Raw genomic sequence first — 23,289 nt, 5'->3', positions numbered from 1 at the left:
TAAATTTTTAACACAGTTTACCTTTGGGGGGCTATCTGAAGGATGCACGGGGGACCTGTAATGTTGAACCCCAAAACCCCAATTCTGCACTTTTTAAAGACTGCTATTCATAGGCGCTACTTTTCCGCCTATTACATTGCGTTAACTTTCCGCCTAGGCGTAAGATCTTTAAAATGGAATATGGGATAAAATTAAACCAGGGGAAAATTATATCATAGGCGGGAAACTAACGCCAATCCGGACTTAATGCCACAAATTTAATACGGACCTAACAGCAAAAAATTTAACTAAAACAGGACTCACCAGGACGCCTTGGAGCAGGAGGTCGATCCATGTCCTCTATATGATCGCCAGGCAGGAATTCAGGAGGCAAAACCAGCCTCAACTCCTCCTCAAAGCTTGAAAACAATATCCGGACATGACGTCCTCCACCAGTTTTCGTGCTTCTCGCATCTCATCTGCCATTTTGGCCTTTAAACCCCGCTTAACATCATTGTATCTTTTTTTCATATTTTTAACATTACGGGGGCAGGAATCTACAGCAGTAACAGCCTCCAAAACCGTTTGCCACATGGCTTATTTCCTCGACAATGGGGTCTTATGTGCATCCTCGCCAAGGAGGCGACTATAGACCAGGACAATTGCATGCACTAGGACCCAATTCTCGGCATGTGTAAACCAAACATTTCGCCCTGTTCGTGTTTTCCCAGGGCATGGAGCTACTTCCACCTCCACATCCTCCTCCTCACCCTCTTCCTCCTCACTACCCTCCTCCTGTGTAGCATCACTGCTCGCCTCCTCCTCATCAGTAGTTGCCTGTCTGACTAGGCAAACAACATCCTCCTCCTCCTCCTCCTGACTCTCCTCACCCCTTCTGTTTCTGTAAGACATTTTAGTGTAAGCAGTTTTATGCAGCAAAAATAAACACCACTAACACTCACAAACTCCTTCCCAAACCTATCAAAGGTCAAAATGGAGGAACAGGTGTTTATATACTGTAGGTCTATATTGATCAGCAGTTATAGTTGTGCCAATGGTTGTCTTTGTTTTAAACTGATTTAGTAAGCTTTTGAAACTCGCTATTTGGTTGGTCAGAAAATCGCAATTTTTTTGGAGAGAAATCTTGCGGGAACTCGCATGTCACAATCACCAGTGCTTGAAAACTGACACCCTATTGAATTTGCGAGTTTCAGTACAAGCTCGCACTTTTAAAAAGTGCGAGTTTGTACTGTTACTAAAACAGACTACCTATTACATTTGGCCCCATGTTTTGTATTGAGGCACTGTGAGCATTGAGGCACCCTGTTAAAAAATATTAAAATAAAACTGTTGTGTGTTCAGGCACTGTGTTAAAACTTTACGTCATTAGGGTGCCTTTACTAGAAGCACTGTGAGGCACTGTATTAAAAAATAACATAATCTAGGAGCACTGTGAGGCACTGTGTATTGTGTCCAGTAAAACCCTATAGAATTAATATATATATAATATATATATATATATATATATATATATATATATATATGGAGAAGGAATCCAGCACTCTTGGTGACTTGGTAATAAACAGACTCTCAGGCAGCATGCAAAAAGGCAACGTTTCAGTGCCATTTAGTGTGTCACTTTCGTCAGGCTTAAAGAGTAACACAAAAATATCTTACCTTAAATACCTCACCTACATCACTGTGAAGTGTCTGACGCCAGAAGCGCCCTGGTCAGCGCACAAATGATGACATCATCAACGGATGCGTCATCAGTGTGCTCCCCATCACCATGACTATAGGACACGCTAAACCTACATAAGACAATACTACATAAACAGACCTACATAAGACAATAATGCATAAAGGCAATAAAATAGACTACATATGCTATATATACAGGAATAAAGGTTTTCCAAATACTCCACATATCAAATCACCATTTACAAAAAGAGAGACATATTGTTCAAAAAGGAAAAAGGAGGGAAAAAATGATTGTGATGGACAACATCTAAAGATAGGGACAAAATACTAAGCAAGCGCACATTATAGCAAATATTGAGTCCTAACTGCTCATTGACCTCTTGGGAACACGGGTACCCAAAAGGAAGATTAAACGAGTTTCCAATTGGAGAAGCCTTGCCACTCTATTTCCACCCCAAATAGATAGCTGGACCTGATCAATCATCCTATACTTTAATGTAGTAAGATTGTGATGGGCTTAGCAAAAGTGACGGGCAACAGGCTGTTCACTTTTGCCAGAAAGAATCGCTGCTCTGATAGATGATCTGTGGACTACCATACGTTCCTTGAACATATGTTCTGTTTTCCCAATGTATGACAGACCACAGGGACAGAGCAGCTGATAGATAACAAATTTAGAATTAGAAGTTGACGCTGACGCATATATAACGTGCGCCCTGAGTGGGGATGTTGGAAAGTATCGCCAGGGATCATATATTAGCAGGTAGTACACGTGCACCTAATACACCCTTTCTTAGTAGTTAGACAATTTTTATTGCTGGGCGCACGTATAATATCAGATTTAACGAATATATCACGAAGACTCTTACCCCTGGTATAACAAGACATCAGACCCATATCTCCTAATCCCAATTCTAGATCGGATTGTATAATGGACCATACATTTTTGGATATGTAGTTGATACAAGAGCTAACAGGGTTAAATTGACATACCCATGGGATCTTAGATGGTTGTACTTTCTTACAGTTATATTGCAGCAAAGTGCTGAGATCTGATTTTAGTACTTTCTATTTGGCTTGTTCAAGTAAATCAGCATGGTACCCTCTTTGTTTGAATTTAACTATCATTTTATCCATTTGGCTCTCTGCTACAATTGGATCAGAAGTGATCCTTTTGATCCTCAATAGTTGGGAATAGGGTAAGCCCCATTTTAGCGGTTTTGAAAGGAAGCTGTTATATTGTAATAGGTTATTCTTATCAGCAGGTTTAGAATATAGTGCTGTAATTATTTTGCCCTCGGATAGAGAAATCTCCACATCCAAAAAATGTATTAATCTATCGCTGATGGTATATGTTAACTTGATTGGATGGGACATTTTATTATGACCATCAATTATCTTTATGAGACTATCTTTAGAACCCTTCCAGAACAAGAGAATATCGTCAATATAACGATAGTAGAGAATGATGTTCTCAGCAATATGTGCATCCGTGAAGAAAATATCATGTTCAACTTTAAACATGAATATGTTAGAATAGGCGGGGGCTACACTGGAGCCCATAGCACATCCTGTGCTCTGGAGAGAGAACTGTCCATCATAGTAAAAAAAGTTTTTTAGTCAAAACCATATGAAGGAATTCAAAAATAAACTCCAAATCAGGTCCTCCATAACCTGGGTGTCCCGTAAGGTATTTGCCAACAGCAGCCCAGCCCAAATCATGCGGGATCACCGTATAGAGACTCTGTACATCAATACCGCATAACACAACATCATAGTCAAATAAAAACAATTCATTTAACTTAATCAATGTACTCATAGTGTCGAGTAAAAATCTAGGATGTGACTGTATGCAACGTTGTAAAATAGAATACAGAAAAAGAGCTACCAGTTGAAACAAGGAATTTTTTGCTGGTTTAACCAGGGATTTGTGTATCTTGGGAATCATGTACAATAAGGGTACAACGGGGCATAATGGAATTAAAGGATCTCTGATTTTACTAGGTATTAATCCCCTTCTGGCGTCAGACACTTCACGGTGATGTAGGTGAGATATTTAAGGTAAGATATTTTTCTGTTACTCTTTAAGCCTGATGAAAGTGCCACAATAAACAACACTGAAACGTTGTCTTTTTGCATGCTGCCTGAGAGTCTGTTTATTACCAAGTTGCCAGGAGTGCTGCATTCCTTCTCCATATTCTGTGCATCTCTTTGTGCAGGCACCTGATAATTATTATACAGCTACGCACTGTCCTTTGGGACTCAACATCGTATGCTGATCGAGATGTCAAACAATCATGTCATTAGGCACTATATTGTGACAACCTATGTAATAACAGTATGTAGGTTCAGCAGAACCTATTTGTATCAATATGACCGATGAAATGAACCCACAAGATGCTAGTGGCTATTCATTTATGATGTATGCCTTGGGAGATCTACCTGGTTAATCCGAGGCTGAGGCTGATTATATTCTCTATAAAGAGGTCCTTACTGAACAAGTGGAATCAACATCTGTTGACGATAGGGCATTATTGAAACTAAAGCGCAAAGAAATTGATTACTACTATCATTGTATATCACTCAGTGATTACCATCGCGCTAAGAAGATTCCCCGTGGGCTTCGAGTAAGGAACTCGCCCACTATTGGTCGGAATGACCCAACTTTTTGTAAAAAATGGGTGGGAATCCTAAATAAATGTTCTATGGATCTCATGTTGTTAATTATAGAGCAATCTACAACCTAAATGAATAGGCTTAAGTCTAAAATTGAAGCTTTTGAAATTGTGCACAAACCCATTATGGAGGCTGACACTACTCATACTTGGTACGAGAAATTAAATGGTCAACTTCAAATATATTAGCGGGAATTGATTTAATTTAAATCTGACAAGAGAACAAAGGTGGACCTTGATTACGACAGCCACAATGTTTATCACTGGACTGATAGACCAGGGAGTTATGGAGTTAAAAAAACATTCTTCCGTAGAAAATACAGTACAGAGAGATATCTTGATTCTTCAAATGAATATACATCTACGGCCAGCGAATCTGATACTACTTATATTAATTTTAGTGATAACTGCCGTTTAGGGATGACTACCCGAACTCGCGGTGCAGGAGGAGGCGCCCGTAAACCAGACGGGGTCGGCATTGGCAGAGGCAGAAATCGAGGGGGTCGACCACCCGACTGTTGGAGACCCCAATAGTCAATTTATCAGACTATGAGTTGAGCAATAGTGAGCAATAAGTGTTATCCAAAGGATTATCTTTCATACACACTTATAGGCAGGATCCTCTACAGTGGGAAATTGAGAAATATCATTTGCATCGTCAATTAAAACTCAGAGAACATTTTGCAAAGAATCCTTCAATTATACCTGCTCATCAAGAGGTGCCCGCACATATCTCTAAACTCCTACCTAAATCCATCTTTGAACCACAATCGCATAACGCTTCAATCCGTACCTTTATGAGACTACTTGAAAATCATACAGATACATATATTGCACACCAATCCACAGCAGGGAATAATTTATCTATACAGGAGAGAACAGCCTTACAGTCCCTAGCATCTAACAAGGACTTGATCTTTAGACCTGTGGATAAGTGCGGCACCCTGGTTTTTCTAAACTTTCAGGACTATAAAGATAAAATCGACCATCAGTTGTCAGACCTTGATACCTATAGTCAACTACCTCGGGATCCAACTACTTTGTAGAAAAAATAACTTTTGATGTTTTGGATGTTGCAGTACAGAGGGGATTAATATCTAGTAAAATCAGAGATGCTTTAATTCCATCATGCCCCGCTGTACCCTTATTGTACACGATTCCCAAGATACACAAATCCCTGGTTAAACTGCCAGGGCGTCTGATTATATCGGCAAAAAATTCCTTGTTTCAACTGGTAGCTCATTTTCTGGATTCTATTTTACAACCTTGCATCCAGTCACATCCTAGATTTTTACTCGAAACTACAAGTTTATTGATTAAGTTAAATGAATTGTCTTTATTTGACTATGATGTTGTGTTATGCGGTATTGATGTACAGAGTCTCTATACAGTGATCCCGCATGATAAGGGCTTGGCTGCTGTCAGCAAATTCCTTGCTGGACACCCAGATTATGGAGGACCTAATTTGGAGTTTATTTTGGAATTTCTTCGTATGGTTTTGACTAAAAAATTTTTTACTATGATGGACAGTTCTTTCTCCAGAGCAGAGGATGTGTTATGGGCTCCAGTGTAGCCCTCACCTATTCTAACATATTCATGTTCGAAGTGATAGTCTCATAAAGATAATTGATGGTCATATTAAAAAGTCCCATCCAATCAAGTTAATATATACCATCAGCGATAGATTAATAAATTTTTATTTCTAAACCTACATTTTTTATTCTAAACCTACTGATAGGAATAACCTATGACAATATAACAGCTTCCATCCAAAACCGCTAAAACGCGGTTTTACCCTATTCCCAACTATTGAGGATCAAAAGGATCACTTTTGATCCAATGTAGCAGAGAGCCAAATGGATAAAATGATAGTTAAATTCAAACAAAGAGGGTACCATGCTGATTTACTGGAACAAGCCAAACAAAAATTATTAAAATTAGACTGCAGCACTTTGCTGCAATATAACCGTAAGAAAGTACAACCATCTAAGATCCCATGGGTAAGTCAATTTAACCCTGTTAATTCTGGTATTAACAACATATCCAAAAATGTATGGTCCATTATACAATCCGATCCAGAATTGGGATTAGGAGATATGGGTCTGATGTCTTTTCATTCCAGGGGTAAGAATCTTCATGCTAGATTGGTTAAATCTGATATGACACGTGCGCCCAGCAATAAAAAATTTCCAAGTACTAAGAAAGGGTGTATTAGATGCATGTGCACTACCTGCCAACATCCCCACTCAGGGCGCACGTTATGTATATGTCAGCGGCTGACTTGTAATTCTTAATGTGTTATCTATCAGCTGCTCTGTCCCTGTGGTCTGTCGTACATTGGGAAAACAGAACGTATGTTCATGGAACGTATGGCAGTCCACAGATCATCTATAAGAGCAGCGATTCTTACTGGCAAAAGTGAACAGCCTGTTGCCCGTCACTTTTGCCAGGCCCATCACCCTCTCACTACATTAAATTATAGGATTATCAATCGGTTCCCACTATTTATTTTGGGTGGAAATAGAGCGGCAAGGTTTCTCCAACTGGAGACTCGTTGGATCTTCCATTTTGGTACCCGTGTTCCCAAGGGGCTCAATGATCAGTTAGCACTCAATAGTTTCCTATAACGTGCGCTTGCTTAGTATTTTGTCCCTATCTTTAGATGTTGTCCATCATATTAAATTTTTTCCCTCCTTTTCCCTTTTTGAACAATATGTCTCTCTTTTTGTAAACGGCGATTTGATATGTGGAGTATTTGGAAATACTTTATTCCTGTATATATAGCATATGTAGTCATGGTTATGGGGAGCACACTGATGACGCATCTGTTGATGTGCGCACTGTCCTGCTTCCGGTGTCAGACACTTCACGGTGATGTAGATGAGGTATTTAAGGTAAGATATTTTTCTGTTACTCTTTAAGCTTGATGAAAGTGCCACAATAAACGGCACTGAAACGTTGCTTTTTTGCATGCTGCCTGAGAGTCTGTTTATTACCAAGTCACCAGGATTGCTGCATTCCTTCTCCATATTCTGTGCATCTCTTTCTGTGGGCACCCGACGCTGATTCTTTTACATAAGGAGAGCCGGACCTACTGCTCCATGTAGATATATATATATATATATATATATATATATACAAACAGACCGGCGGCACTCGTCCAAAAAAACACACAAACGGCAGGTCAAATGCGTATCAACGTTTCGATGTTAATACATCGTCATCAGGATAACAAGAAGACAAACAAATACACCTTCTTATACCCACACCATTCCCACGTGTACGGCTGCTGCTTCCGGGTCCGACCCAGCGGCGTCCACCAATGACGTCACCCGCGCGACCCGTTGCTGCAGCAACCAAATGCAGAAGTGAAATAAACAAATAAACAAATAAGTGGCATTTGACTAAACTATCTATAATATCACATTACAAAAACGTACATACATACATTTAAGATCAATATCATGCATTAAATCAGGGCATGTATATTATCACACTAATGTTCAATAAATACATATATGAACACGTAATAAGAGCTAATGCTGGTAAAAAATACAAAGACATAAGGAATAAGTCCAAATACCTGATCAAACACTTTCCAATCGCTTATAGAAGATTAATGATATTAATAATATTAATTGCTCACCCAATATTTTAGCCATTGATCCTATGTAGAGCTAATGTCATAATGCACATTAATGCTGCATAAATACAGTACAGTTAATACTCAATCACTTCACACATACAGAATGTATTGGAATCAACTATTTCTATTCCAACGATAGCAATGTACATTGCCACTACAAGAAGCAATGTAGACCCAAGTTCTCATTCAGTCCCCTGGGAGATAGGGTGCCCAAACAAAATATCCAATAGGACTCTCGTTGTAATAACTTACGTGAACGGTCACCTCCCCTACTTGGCGGTGGGACATGATCAATTAGAATATATCGGAGCGTGGAAATATTGTGGCCCGCCTGTAAAAAATGCCTTGCCACAGGCTGGTCACTCGTCCCTTTATTAATAGCAGCACGTATGGCAGATCGATGTAATGCCATACGATCCCTCAAAGTCCTATCTGTCTTCCCCACATAACCAAGGCCACAGGGGCATGTAATGAGATAAATCACAAATTTTGTGGTACAGCTTAATCTAAATCTTATATTATACTGTTTACCACTAAGGGGATTCACAAAGGAATCACCTGTTAACATGTACCTGCAGGTTAAACAATTAAGACATTTGAAGCACCCGTTCTTCTGCCTCAAAAAGTGTCCACCCCTATTTTTATCTGTCTCTGGCAGTGTCAGTCTTCACAACCCAATCATAAATATTTTTACCACGGGTGTAACATGACATAATGGTTGTATCCACAAGATTTAATTCAGTGTCATTCTGTATGATGGGCCAGTATTTCTTTGTTATTGCACCAATAGTTGGACTACAGGTATTATAGTGATTTACCCAGGGCATACGTTTATGTTGTACTGAGATTGACTTGGGACCCAATAAATTATCACGGGACACCATCAGAGCTTTATACTTAGCCTGTAACATGGAATTTCTATCATAACCACGTTGCAAAAACCTGTTGATCATCTCATCTATTTTTACCCCTGCTACCACAATATCATTACAAATGCGTATGGCACGTAGAAATTGTGAGTATGGCAAGCCATACTTGAGAGATTTGGGATGAAAGCTATCAGCATGAAGCAAGGAGTTTCTATCCGTCGGTTTATTGTAAAGAGCTGTACTGATGGTCCCATTAAAATTACGAATTTCAACATCAAGAAAGGTCACACAATCCCATTTGATGTCATATGTAAATTTAATAGGACTAGTAGTCCTATTATGGCACTCCATGAACTCACTAAATGCCTGTTGTGTACCCGTCCAGATGATGAATATGTCATCTATATATCTAGCATACATATAAATGCAGCCAGATATAGATGGAGATGAAAAGAAAATTTTCCGTTCTTCCAAAAACATATACGCATTGGCGTACGATGGGGCCACATTTGACCCCATCGCACATCCCATGCGTTGCAAATACAATTTACCCTCAAAAGTAAAGAAGTTATGCGTAAGAATCATATTCAATAGATGGGTAATCAAATCAACATTGGGACCAATATACAAAGGATTCCCATCAATCAATTGACGCACTGCCTCAATACCTACATCATTCGGTATAATGTAGGTATTGAGGCAGTGCGTCAATTGATTGAAGGGAATCCTTTGTATATTGGTCCCAATGTTGATTTGATTACCCATCTATTGAATATGATTCTTACGCATAACTTCTTTACTTTTGAGGGTAAATTGTATTTGCAACGCATGGGATGTGCGATGGGGTCAAATGTGGCCCCATCGTACGCCAATGCGTATATGTTTTTGGAAGAATGGAAAATTTTCTTTTCATCTCCATCTATATCTGGCTGCATTTATATGTATGCTAGATATATAGATGACATATTCATCATCTGGACGGGTACACAACAGGCATTTAGTGAGTTCATGGAGTGCCATAATAGGACTACTAGTCCTATTAAATTTACATATGACATCAAATGGGATTGTGTGACCTTTCTTGATGTTGAAATTCATAATTTTAATGGGACCATCAGTACAGTTCTTTACAATAAACTGACGGATAGAAACTCCTTGCTTCATGCTGATAGCTTTCATCCCAAATCTCTCAAGTATGGCTTGCCATACTCACAATTTCTACGTGCCATACGCATTTGTAATGATATTGTGGTAGCAGGGGTAAAAATAGATGAGATGATCAACAGGTTTTTGCAACGTGGTTATGATAGAAATTCCATGTTACAGGCTAAGTATAAAGTTCTGATGGTGTCCCGTGATAATTTATTGGGTCCCAAGTCAATCTCAGTACAACATAAACGTATGCCCTGGGTAAATCACTATAATACCTGTAGTCCAACTATTGGTGCAATAACAAAGAAATACTGGCCCATCATACAGAATGACACTGAATTAAATCTTGTGGATACAACCATTATGTCATGTTACACCCGTGGTAAAAATATTTATGATTGGGTTGTGAAGACTGACACTGCCAGAGACATAGATAAAAATAGGGGTGGACACTTTTTGAGGCAGAAGAACGGGTGCTTCAAATGTCTTAATTGTTTAACCTGCAGGTACATGTTAACAGGTGATTCCTTTGTGAATCCCCTTAGTGGTAAACGGTATAATATAAGATTTAGATTAAGCTGTACCACAAAATTTGTGATTTATCTCATTACATGCCCCTGTGGCCTTGGTTATGTGGGGAAGACAGATAGGACTTTGAGGGATCGTATGGCATTACATCGATCTGCCATACGTGCTGCTATTAATAAAGGGACGAGTGACCAGCCTGTGGCAAGGCATTTTTTACAGGCGGGCCACAATATTTCCACGCTCCGATATATTCTAATTGATCATGTCCCACCGCCAAGTAGGGGAGGTGACTGTTCACGTAAGTTATTACAACGAGAGTCCTATTGGATATTTTGTTTGGGCACCCTATCTCCCAGGGGACTGAATGAGAACTTGGGTCTACATTGCTTCTTGTAGTGGCAATGTACATTGCTATCGTTGGAATAGAAATAGTTGATTCAAATACATTCTGTATGTGTGAAGTGATTGAGTATTAACTGTACTGTATTTATGCAGCATTAATATGCATTATGACATTAGCTCTACATAGGATCAATGGCTAAAATATTGGGTGAGCAATTAATATTATTAATATCATTAATCTTCTATAAGCGATTGGAAAGTGTTTGATCAGGTATTTGGACTTATTCCTTATGTCTTTGTATTTTTTTACCAGCATTAGCTCTTATTACGTGTTCATATATGTATTTATTGAACATTAGTGTGATAATATACATGCCCTGATTTAATGCTTGATATTGATCTTAAATGTATGTATGTACGTTTTTGTAATGTGATATTATAGATAGTTTAGTCAAATGCCACTTATTTGTTTATTTGTTTATTTCACTTCTGCATTTGGTTGCTGCAGCAACGGGTCGCGCGGGTGACGTCATTGGTGGACGCCGCTGGGTCGGACCCGGAAGCAGCAGCCGTACACGTGGGAATGGTGTGGGTATAAGAAGGTGTATTTGTTTGTCTTCTTGTTATCCTGATGACGATGTATTAACATCGAAACGTTGATACGCATTTGACCTGCCGTTTGTGTGTTTTTTTGGACGAGTGCCGCTGGTCTGTTTGTATATTGAAGCCTACTGGAGTGGAGCTTCTCCGGAAGGCACCCTTACGTTTGCCATATCACATGGGAGTGCCACCCGTACTGGTGTGTATATATATATATATATATGTATATATGTGTGTATGTATATATATATATATATATATATATATATAAAATGCATTAGGGTGCTTCATTGCTAGGAGCGGCGTGAGTTGATATGGATCGGTTGATAGATGAACAGCGCTGCAACCTAGTACTAGTACTGCAGCTACTGCCATAAGTCATGATAGTATTTCAACATCTACTAAAGGTGGTCCAGGGCAAATAGAGTTTAAGAAAGGGCACCTAAAATCTGAACAATATTTCACAATGTTAAAGAAAAAAATCATCTCTATTAATAAAGGGAAATTTACGGCCAAAAATCATAAAATTGACAACATTGAAACACCTATCATGACTCAATGTGATACACTATGTATCAATAGAATGATGGAGGATAATTTTAATGATAATGTACATATTAGTATGTCACAAAGTCCTTTTGAATACTGGGAGGAAAGAAAGGCAATTTGGAGCCCTTTGTACAAACTAACTTTGGTGTACTTAAGCCACCCACCCAACAGTGTGTACTCAGAAAGAGAGTTTAGCACAGTTGGGAACCTTGTGAGCAATCAGTGTAGGAGGCTACTTCCTAAAAATGTGGAAAAACTGATGTTCATAAAAATGAACTATCAAATTCTATCTTGTCACTAATTACAGCAAAGAACAGAGACTTCTGTAATGGTGGATTCCAGTGGGGATGAGCTAATATTATGTAATAATTCATTAACAACACTGTTGAGGGTGAGGATGATAGTGACATCTTCCCAGTGTAGTGATGATTAACTATGCTGTTATCCACCTTAAGCCCATTGGTAGCTTGTTTTGTGGGTGCCCAAACAAAGCAAGCACTTCAGCCACAAAAGTGGCAGTCCATTTAGCTGAAGTGCTTTTTTGTTAATCTGTGCATGTCCTTTCTATACCCAACATAAGGATGGATGGGAGGGCCCAAGAACAATACCCTCATGGGCTTTACCAAGAATGTGTATTTGACAGGCAGCAAATATTACAGTATTTTACTGGGGCATTGGTGTTCTGTAGCTTGCAAGACCGCCTTTTTTAGATCTCTGAATAGTTATAGTGTTTTAAAGTTTTTTTTGTGTGTAGATCCATAACTCATAATTTAATATCAATAGACACAACATTGCACACAATCCTTAGACAAACATAAACACAAACTTACTCATATGCAACAGGAAGGACCACCATCAACAAACATGAAGAAAGAAATTAACTTTAATGTGGAAAAAAAAGTGTCAAAGTACATTGAAATGTAAGCTGCAAATCCAGATGTAGAGAATATTAAGTGGCTTCACTACTCTACAAACATAATATAAGGATATGATTTATATATTACTACTTTGATAGGTTGGAAAAAAAATCAATGCCCATTAATCTAGAAAAGAACAAAGGAATTAAAATAAAATACTTAGGTGTAGATCAGAAAATTAGGATGACTGCAATGACCTCCACCTGGGTAGAATTGATATGAAAGACTGTAAATATGTGTGTGAGTTTTCATCAAGATATGCCAAACACATTAATTGTGTACCCCAACGGATTCAGGTAGTAACATAGGGCCTGATTCATTACGGATCGCATTTGCGATCACAGCTGCGATTACGCACGCAGACCCGCTGCAAAAATGCGCTAATGTTTGCAATCGCAATGCCGTCACAGCCCAACATAAAGGCTACCACTTCCCCTTACTCACATCCGTAATACTTTGCAAGTCTGCAAAAACATTGCTAACATGAAGTAACATCGGAGCCTCATGCACAATTACACAAGGTCAGACCTTACTCAGAAATTGCTAACTTTCCAGTACTCAGTGAGAACTTAAGCTGCGTTTGCAATTGCTGTCGCTAATTTATGCACGCCCCTGTAATGGCGTTCAAACGCACTGACACGCCTGCATTTCTCTGACCACACCCCCAAACGCTCACTTCCTGTCAATCATTCTGCAATAGGTTTGCGTGGTCTCTGCGATCGCAGTGATGCCTTCACGCACGTGCACTGCAATGAGTGTGCATGCGCAGTATGCACCAATCGGCCGTCTGTGTGCGGAATCTCAATTGCAATTGTAATGTCTATAAGGCACGTAGGGCCTGATTCAGAGCCGCTCGTAAGCGGCCGCTCGTTCGCTCTGAGCGATGTTCGCACAACTGCGCACGCGTATGGGTCGTAATGCGCATGTGCAAACCAGTCATTGCGGCCAGAAATCGTGCGCTCGTAAAACAGCGAGGGGCTGCTAATTTGATTGACAGAATGTACCGTTTGTGGGTGGTAACAGGGGAAGGTGCTTGAAAACGGGGGAGAGGAGATCCGAACGCAGGCGTGCCTAACGGTCAAAAGGGCATTTAATGGGAGTGCATAATTAGTAAAGGAGCGTCATCGACCATGTCACTTGGTTGTCTTTTAGCCTGAACTGCTCGCAGTGATAGCAGGAAGAAAATCCTACTACAAGCACTGCGAGCAGTTCAGATGCCTTTCGATGTTCCCGATTAATCAAATAAATAGCGGAGATGATGTATGATGCGAACGGCAAAGGGGCGTCTTTACAAAATAGCGAGCGCATTTTTCGAATGCTCGCTCAGACATAGAGGCGTCAAAACACCGCAAAGAGCGAGCGCTCAATTTAAATATCCGGCCCCTTTTTTAGAACGAGCGTCCGCTAATAGTATCCGGATCTGAATCAGGCCCATAAACTGTTAGAAACCTTTATAACAATTATCAGGATTATTTCTGAAAATATTTACATATAATCTGTTTTTGGTTCATTAGTGACAACTACTATTCCCAAGATCTTACATAAACATATTACATAAACATATTTTCCTTAGTTCAAGTGCATAACTTTAAACATAAAAGTTTGTTTTGTAATACATTTTCTTGTAATGCTGCCCACACACATAGCGATATTTTACACGATTTGGCCGATTCCGACGAATTGTGACGACAAATCATGTAAAATATGCCCAAATTGTGAGTAAATTGTGAGTCCCCACTCACGATCACGATGCGATGCACATCCCCACAGGTCGCACATCGCATCTTCAGATCTGCCATGCTGTAGGGCAGATTTGCCAATCTGGGACACAGGGCTTCATTCAGAGCCGCTCATAAGCGGCCGCTCGTTCGTTCCGAGCGATGTTCGCACATCTGCACATGCGTACGGATTGTAATGCGCATGCGCGAACCAGTCAGTGCGGCCGGAAATCGTGTGTTCGCTAAATAGCGAATGCCTGCTAATTTGAGTGACAGGAGGAGACGTGTGTGGGTGGTAACAGGGGAAGGTGCTTGAAAACGGGGAGTGGAGATCAGAACGCAGGCGTGCCTAAAGGTCAAAATGGGCGTTTTAAGGGTGTGCATAATTAATACAGCAGCGTCATCGACCACGTCACTTGGTTATTTTATAGTCAGAACTGCTCGCAAGATTGCGGTAGGAAAAGCCAACCACAAGAATAGCGAGCAGTTCAGACGCCGTTCGATGTACTCGTTTAATCTAATCAATAGCGGACATGACGTATGATGCGAGCGGCCAGGGGGCGTTTTTTCCAAAATTACGACTGCAAGTTTTGTTCGCTCATTCAGACATAGAGGCATCAACAGACCGCAAAGAGCGAACGGTTAATTTGAATAGCCACCCCCTTTTTCTGAACGAGCGAGCGCAAATAGCGTCCGGCTCTGAATCAGGCCCACAATGCACTGGAAAAAAAAAAAAAGTTAAGATGCATGGTAGATCTTAAGTCAGATTGGATGCTTCTTATGCCAAATCATGTGTCGGGTTGCCGGGGGAGAGTTCAAGGGAAAATCATACACAATGCCGGATCGTGAGCACATCGCTATGTGTGTGGGCAACTTTAGTTCCAAATTGATGACAGATATGGATATTTATAATATGATTGTAATTCTATCACTCTCTTATTCGACTAAACATATTTTAATTCAAAATTATTAATCCTATTAACATTGAAAAAAACTACAAAAAAGACAAAATATTTTGAAACTTTCGGCCCCATTTATTAAAGAAGTTTAACCCCTTTAGTGCTCACTAAAGGGGTTATGTCAATCTTTCTGGATTTAATAAACAGCGGTAATCTAAAATTACCATTGTTTGTCACAGCATCATGCTCGCTATCTTTAGATGGTGAGAGCGATACGGTCCCCATTGATGGCACTGGGGACCCGGTGCTGCCTTTTCAGTGAAGCCTTCCAGGCACTGCTGGCTCCCCATGTCATGCACATGTGCAGACGGACCATCGCGCATGTGCATTACACAAGATCCCGTCGCTGGCCGTGTTAGGCCTCCAGCAGCCCAGGAGAGGACCTCGTAGACGAGGAGGACTTCACTGGATTTCGCTGGACCTCGCCGGAGGAGTGTATTGGTAAATTCCAGTGGCTTTTTCATTTGTAACACAGTGATACTAAACAAAACATGCAGCTGGTGTTTACCTTCGTTAATAAATGGGGCCCTTTATTTCTTTAACTGTTTTACCCTTTTAGAGACAGAACATGAAGCTGGGTGGGAAATGACTGCACTCATCTATTTCAAATATACAGCTACTATAATTGCAAGAATAAAGGACACAATTGGATTACTGCGCAGACCAAAACTTCCGCTGCTGCACGAGAATGATACTTTCATGTCCAGGTTATCAGAATTCACGGACAATGTGCCGAGTGAACAGATACTTTTAGTGGCACAACCACGAAGAGCCACAGATTGTTTTACTGGAACTGTGAAGAACAAATAACATAAGTATCAGTGAAGAATTTTTTAATCTTATTGAAAGTAAAAAAAAAACAGTAGTATAGAGTAACAGCTTATACAAAGTGAGATTCACCTTTCAGGTCAGCGAGGTGATGTTTTAAGTCAACATGAGACACCAGAATAAACCTCTCTCTGGCTTCAGATTAACCTAAATTATTGTGTACTTACAGGGGGAGTGATGTACATAGGATCCTATCACAATGTAGACAACACAATGTTGACAGTTATGATGTCAACATCTGCAGGATATTGACATGTTTAAAAAGTCAACATAAGAAAAGTCGACATTCTACAGAATGCAGACGATAGGGTTAGTCTGCAAGATAGTGTTAGGCTGTGGGAAGAGAGGGTTAGGGTTAGGATGTGGGAACAGATGGTTAGCGTTAGGATGTGGGAGGAGAGGGTTAGGGTTAGACTGTGGGAGTAGAGGGTTAGTGTTAGGCTGTGGAAGGGGAGGGTAAGGCTGTTGGAGAAGAGTCTTAGGGTTAGGCTGTGGGAGGAGAGGGTTAGGGTTAGGATGTGGGAACAGATGGTTAGCGTTAGGATGTGGGAGGAGAGGGTTAGGGTTAGACTGTGGGAGTAGAGGGTTAGTGTTAGGCTGTGGAAGGGGAGGGTAAGGCTGTTGGAGAAGAGTCTTAGGGTTAAACTGTGGGAGGAGAGGGTTAGGGTTAGGCTGTGGGAGCATAGGGTTAGGGTTAGGCTGTTGGAGAAGAGTCTTAGGGTTAGGCTGTGGGAGGAGAGGGTTAGGGTTAGGCTGTTGGAGGAGAGGGTTAGGGTTAGGCTGTGGGAGGAGAGGGTTAGGGTTAGGCTGTGGGAGGAGAGGGTTAGGGTTAGGCTGTGGGAGCATAGGGTTAGGGTTAGGCTGTTGGAGAAGAGTCTTAGGGTTAGGCTGTGGGAGGAGAGGGTTAGGGTTAGGCTGTTGGAGGAGAGGGTTAGGGTTAGGCTGTGGGAGGAGAGGGTTAGGGTTAGGCTGTGGGAGGAGAGGGTTAGGGTTAGGCTGTTGGAGGAGAGGGTTAGGGTTAGGCTGTGTGAGGATAGGGTTAGGGTTAGGCTGTGGGAGGTGAGGGTTTGGGTTATCCTGTGGGGGGAGAGGGTTAGGGTTAGCCTGTGGGAGGAGAGGGTTAGTGTTAGGCTGTGGAAAGAGAGGGTTAGGCTGTGGGAGGAGAGGGTCAGGTTTGGACTGTGGAAGGAGAGGGTTAGGGTTAGGCTGTGGGAGGAGAGGGTGAGGGTTAGGCTGTGGGAGGAGAGGGTTAGTGTTTGGCTGTTGGAGGAGAGGGTTAGCGTTAGGCTGTGAGAGGAGAGGTTTAGAGGTATGCTGTTGGAGGAGAGGGTTAACATTAGGCAATAGGAGGAGAGGGTTAGCGTTAGGCTGTGGGAGAAGAGGGTTAGGGTTAGGAGGTGAGGGTTAGAGATAGGCTGTGGGAGCATAGGGTTAGGCTTTAGCTGTGGGAGGAGAGGGTTAGTGTAAGGCTGTGGGAGGAGATGGTTAGGTTTAGGCTGTTGTAGGAGAGGGTTAGCATTCGGCTGTGGGAGGAGAAGGTTAGGGTTAGGCTGTTTGAGGAGAGGGATAGCGTTTGGCTGTGGGAGAAGAGGGTTAGGGTTAGGCTGTAGGAGCATAGGGTTAGGGTTAAGATGTGGGAGGAGAGGGATAGTGTTAGGCTGTGGGAGGAGATGGTTAGGGATAGGCCGTTGTAGGAGAGGGTTAGCATTAGGCTGTGGGAGGAGAAGGTTAGGGTTAGGCTGCTTGAGGAGAGGGTTAGCGTTAGGCTGTGGGAGATGAGGGTTAGGGTAAGGAGGTGAGGGTTAGGCTGTGGGAGGAGATGGTTAGGTTTAGGCTGTTGTTAAAGAGGGTTAGGCTGTGGGAGGAGAGGGTTAGGGTTAGGCTATGGGAAGAGAGGGTTAGCATTAGGCTGTGGGAGATGAGGGTTAGGGTAAGGAGGTGAGGGTTAGGCTGTGGGAGGAGATGGTTAGGTTTAGGCTGTTGTAGGAGAGGGTTAGGCTGTGGGAGGAGAGGGTTAGGGTTAGGCTATGGGAAGAGAGGGTTAGCATTAGGCTGTGGGAGAAGATGGTTAGGGTTAGGAGGTGAGAGTTAGGGTTAGGCAGTGGGAGGAGAGGGTGAGGGTTAGGCTGTGGAAGGAGAGGGATAGGGTTAGGCTTTGGAAGGAGAGGGCTAGGGTTAGGCTGTGGGTGGAGAGGGTTAGGGTTGGACTGTTAGAGGAGAGAATTAGGGTTGGGCTCTGGGAGCATAGGGTGAGGGTTATGCTGTGGGAGGAGAGGGTTAGTTTTAGGCTGTGGGAGAAGATGGTTAGGTTTAGGCTGTGGGAGCACAGGGTTAAGGTTAGGCTGTGGGAGGAGAGGGTTAGGGTTAGGCTGTGGGAGGAAAGTGTTAGGGTTAGGCTGTGGGAGCATAGGGTTAGGCTGTGGGAAGAGGGGGTTAGTGTTAGGCTGTAGGAGTAGACGGTTAGGCTGTGGTAGGAGAGTGTGAGGGTTAGGCTGTGGGAGGAAAGGGTTATGGTTAGGCTGTGGGAGGAGAGGTTTAGTGATAAGCTATGGGAGAAGAGAGTTAGGGTTAAGCACTACAGGGAGGTTTGGTTACAGCTAGGATTAGGGAAGTTACTCACCACTGTATGACAGCTGTAAGTCATCATCACCTGACCGCCAAACCCAAAAGACCCCGCCAATGCAGTCGGAGACCCGCTAGCAGGTAAGTGACCGCTTCACCAATGAGACTGTGTTGTCTAATCATGTCGACATTTCATCAGTGCCAACATGATGAATTCTGACATGGTAAATGTTGACATGCTAAGCATTGGGATTTGCATACAAGTTTGAATCAGTCCTTAAATCCCACAGAGAGAGTTAGACCATTGCTAGGACTTCTTATTTTTGGTGAATTTAGTCTATGTTATGTGTTTTGAATTACATACAGTACATATGTGTTAATGTTATTTAAGTATATTGGCTGGTATTGTTTTATTTCAGCGAGGATGAAGAGTTCCAGGAAAATAAACTATTTTATCCTTTTCAAGTGCTATTATTTAATTTGTACAATTCTGGTATCCTATTAATGTGTATGTGGGTACTTGCTTACTTACAAGAGGGCCAGTAAGCCAAGATGTAACTTGCCTATACTATGGGGTGTTCCTAAGTCCACACCAGTAGAAGGGATGACTGTAAGGCTTGGGTCCAGGCACCGTTAAACTACCTAGTTAGAGGGAGTCCTTAGATACATATGCAGTAACCCATTCATATATTAACAGAGTCAGGGTTACAGCTTCTGTATATGACCGAAGGCTACATACATTAGTACTACATAAAAATTATATCATGTGGGATGAAAGGGCAATACAAATGTTGGTCAATCTCTGACTACACTAACAATTTCTGATTTCTCACAGATCGCAATTGTGAAAATATGCTAATGACTCATTCCCCTTCCTGGGCTTAGAGACGCCTACTGAAAGCATCTCGCGTCTGCCACGCATGCACAAAACTAGTAACATTAGAAACATTGAACGCATGAACAGGCTGCCACCAACCTGCTGAGTAAGTCTAAGGTGCCGCAGACATGCAGGGGGCTCTCCTGCTGCCAGAAAGGACGCAGTGGCTAATTTATAGATGCTCAGAAAACAGTGCTTCAGGGGTGGGCAATAAGTGTCCATCCAGCTGTTGTTGAACTACACATCCCAGCATGCCTTGCAACAGATTTAGCAAGGCCAAATAGCACAACTGTTTCATGGCATGCTGGGATGTGTAGTTTTGCAACAGCTGGAAAGCCTTGGAAAGTGAGGATCCCAAAAATAAAATGGGGTTCCCCTTCAGGAGGAGCTGCCAGGTCTCTTCCCAGCGTCCTTGGAGGCAGTGGGTGTGGGGGTAATGGTGTAAAATATATATTTAATATTGTTCTTTATAGTGGATCTACAGCCTGCCCTGGTATGCCAGAGAACCACAAGTGCCAGCATGCCGGAACATTAAGGTCACCTATAGTTCCCTTATAAAGAAAATATTACAATATACCACAGGACTCACACTCTGAATGTTGTACACTTTATTACACATATTCACACTGACATTTCATAACTACCTATAGTAGTCCTTGGATGTACTCGGTCCCTCAGTCCAGGTACAAGTCAAGGGTCTTGGCAAAAAAAAAAAAAATAAGATTTATGGCCATACATTTGGCCAGCTGGGCGCTGCTCATCATCAAGTTGTCATGATGATGGGACTATGTTAATGTGGAAGCCCAGAGCTGTAGTCCCATCTTCCCCATAATTAATCTGGCTCTGAATTTTGTGGAGACAGTAATTTATGCAGCGACAGTATCAGCTACACAAACACATTTAAGGAAACTGAGGAGTAGAGTTTCTCAGTCTATTGTGTCATTGGGTTACTCAAAGTTCCACTTCTGAGATCTTGGCAGATTTGGTAACTTTTTTGGTAAATTTTATTCCTTCCACAAAGCTTTATTCAGCATCTCGACAGTCAGGATGCCAACAGATTGTGGAGGTAAGTATTATGGTTTGGAGGAGGATTAAGGTTAGGCACTAGGAGGAGGGTTAGGGTTAGACAGGGGTAGGGGAGTGTTAGGATTAGGATGCAGGAGGGGAGGGTAGGGGTTAGTATGCAGGAGGGGAGGGTTTTGGCTAGGATGCAGGTGGGGAGGGTTAGGGCTAGTATGCACTAGCAGTGGCGTAACTTCATCCCAGGTGCCCGGAGGCAAGATAAAATTTGGTGCTTCCCCCCCAAATTAAAATTCCCCCCCCCAGCTTCCACCGTTCCAAAATGCAGTCCCTTTTATACAATCCCCCCAGTAGTGGTCTCCCTGTGCAGTGCCCTCAGTAGAAGTCCCCCTATGCAGCGCCAGCCTATGTAGTACCCCCCAGTAGTGGTCCCCCTATGCAGTGCCCTCAGTAGAAGTCCCACTATGCAGTGCCCGCCTATGTAGTACCCCCCAGTAATGGTCCCCCTGTGTAGTGCCTCCAGTTGTGTTTCCCCTATGCAGTACCTCCAATAGTAAGGCCCCTGTAGTGCTCCCAATATTAAGGCCCCTGTAGTGCCCCCATATGATGCCCCCAGTAGCAATGCCTCTGTAGTGCCTCCATATGATGCCCCTAATTGTAAGGCCCCTGTAGTGCCCCCAATAGTAAGGCCCCTGTAGTGCCCCCACATGATGCCCCCAGTAGTAATGCCGCCGTAGTGACCCCATATGAAGCCCCCAGCAGTAAGGCCCCTGTAGTACCCCCTGTAGTGCCCACATATGATGCCCCCAATAGTAATGCTGCTGTAGTACCCCCATATGATGCCCCCAGTAGTAAGGCCCCTGTAGTGCCCCCTGTAGTGCCTCCATATCATGCCACCAGTAGTAAGGCCCCTGTAGTGCCCCCAGTAGTAAGCCCCCTGTAATAAGCCCCCTCTAGTGCCCCTAGTATTAAGCCCCCAGTATTAAGCCCCCTGTAGTAAGCCCCCTGTAATGTGCCCTGTAGTGCTCCCTGTAGTAAGCCCCTTGTAATGCCCCCAGTAGTAAGCCCCCTGTAGTGTCCCCAGTAGTAAGTCCCCTGTAATGCCCCCAGTTTTAAGCCTCCTGCAGTGCCCCCAGTAGTAAGCCCCCTGTAATGCCCCCAGTAGTAAGCCCCCTGTAATGCCCCCAGTAGAAGCCCCTGTAATTCCCCCAGTATTAAGCCCCCTGTAGAGCCCCCAGTATTGTGCCCCATGTAATGCCCCCAGTAGTGCCCCCTCATGCGTGCACACACACATAAACCAAACAAATCTTACCTTCAACCCCGCTCCAGTGCTGCTGCAATCCATCCCCGGCGCCCACTCCTCAGAACTCTGGGAGTGACGTCATGATGTCACTCCCATAGTGCACTGTGGTACCCGGAGCTTAGTAGTGAGTTCTGGCTGCCACTGGCGCCAGGCAAGAGGGAGCGGGCGCTCACTGGTAACACTCTCAGCGGGCGCCCGGCATATGGAGGTTGCAGGGAGTGCGAGCGCACCCCTTGCATCCTCTGTAGTTACACCACTGGAGGTGGAACGCTGATCAGCAGCGCTCCTTCTCCATGCAGCCTCAGCAGTGGCCAGATGACAATGGAGCCAGGTGCCCCCTTCAGGGCTGGCGCCCAGCGGCAAATTACTCCATTGACTCCAGGTTGACTACATTGACTCCAAATTACTCCTTTGACTTTTTGCCACTGGTCCCCAGTAGTAAGTCCCCAGTAATGCCCCCAGAATTAAGCCTCCCAGTAGTAAGCCCCCTGTAGTGCCCCCAATATTGTGCAGCCTGTAAAGCCCCCAGTAGTGCCCCCTCCCAGCATGCGTGCACACACATATACAAAAAAAACTTACCTTCAACCCCGCTCCAAGGCTGCTGCCATCTGTTACCGGCGTCCGCTCCTCGGAACTATGGGAGTGAAGTCATGATGTCACTCCCATAGTGCACTGAGGGACCCGGAGCTCAGTAGTGTGCTCTGGCTGCCACTGGTGCTGGGGGAGAAGGAGCGGGCACCCGCTGGTAACACACTCAGCGGGCGCCCGGCAAATGGAGGGTGCAGGGGGTGCGAGCGCACCCCTTGCATCCTCTGTAGTTATGCAACTGGAGGTGGAGCGCTGATCAGCGGCCCTCCTTCTCCATGCAGCCTCAGCAGTGGCCGGATGACAATGGAGCCAGGTGCCCAATTCAGGGCTGGTGCCCGGAGGCAAATGACTCCATTGCTACTATAGGATGCAGGAGAGGAGGGTTAGGGCTAGGATGCAGGAGGGAAGGGTTTAGGGCTAGGATGTAGAAAGGGAGGGTTAGGTTAAGGAAGCAGAAGTGGAGGGTTAGGGCTAGG

At 43.1% G+C, this 23,289-nt stretch overlaps 1 protein-coding gene across 1 annotated transcript in view; it reads right to left on the bottom strand.

The window, feature by feature from the left end:
* Positions 1-576: 576 nt before the first annotated feature.
* The window catches only part of LOC148509117 (uncharacterized), a 153,480-nt gene continuing 130,767 nt past the window's right edge, over positions 577-23,289 (bottom strand). Inside the window, exons 15-18 of the mRNA XM_088443632.1 lie at positions 16,331-16,428; positions 4,784-4,902; positions 1,680-1,790; positions 577-880 (exon numbers count right to left, since the gene is read on the bottom strand). Of these exons, the coding sequence (XP_088299758.1) occupies positions 577-880; positions 1,680-1,790; positions 4,784-4,902; positions 16,331-16,428 (632 nt within the window). The remainder of the gene's footprint in view (positions 881-1,679; positions 1,791-4,783; positions 4,903-16,330; positions 16,429-23,289) is intronic.

This window comes from Taudactylus pleione, unplaced genomic scaffold (genome assembly GCF_031769625.1).
Source record: "Taudactylus pleione unplaced genomic scaffold, aTauple2 ptg000332l, whole genome shotgun sequence".
NCBI lineage: Eukaryota > Metazoa > Chordata > Amphibia > Anura > Myobatrachidae > Taudactylus > Taudactylus pleione.
Note: the sequence above shows the minus strand (reverse complement) of the source record. Positions and strands in the feature narration are given on the sequence as shown.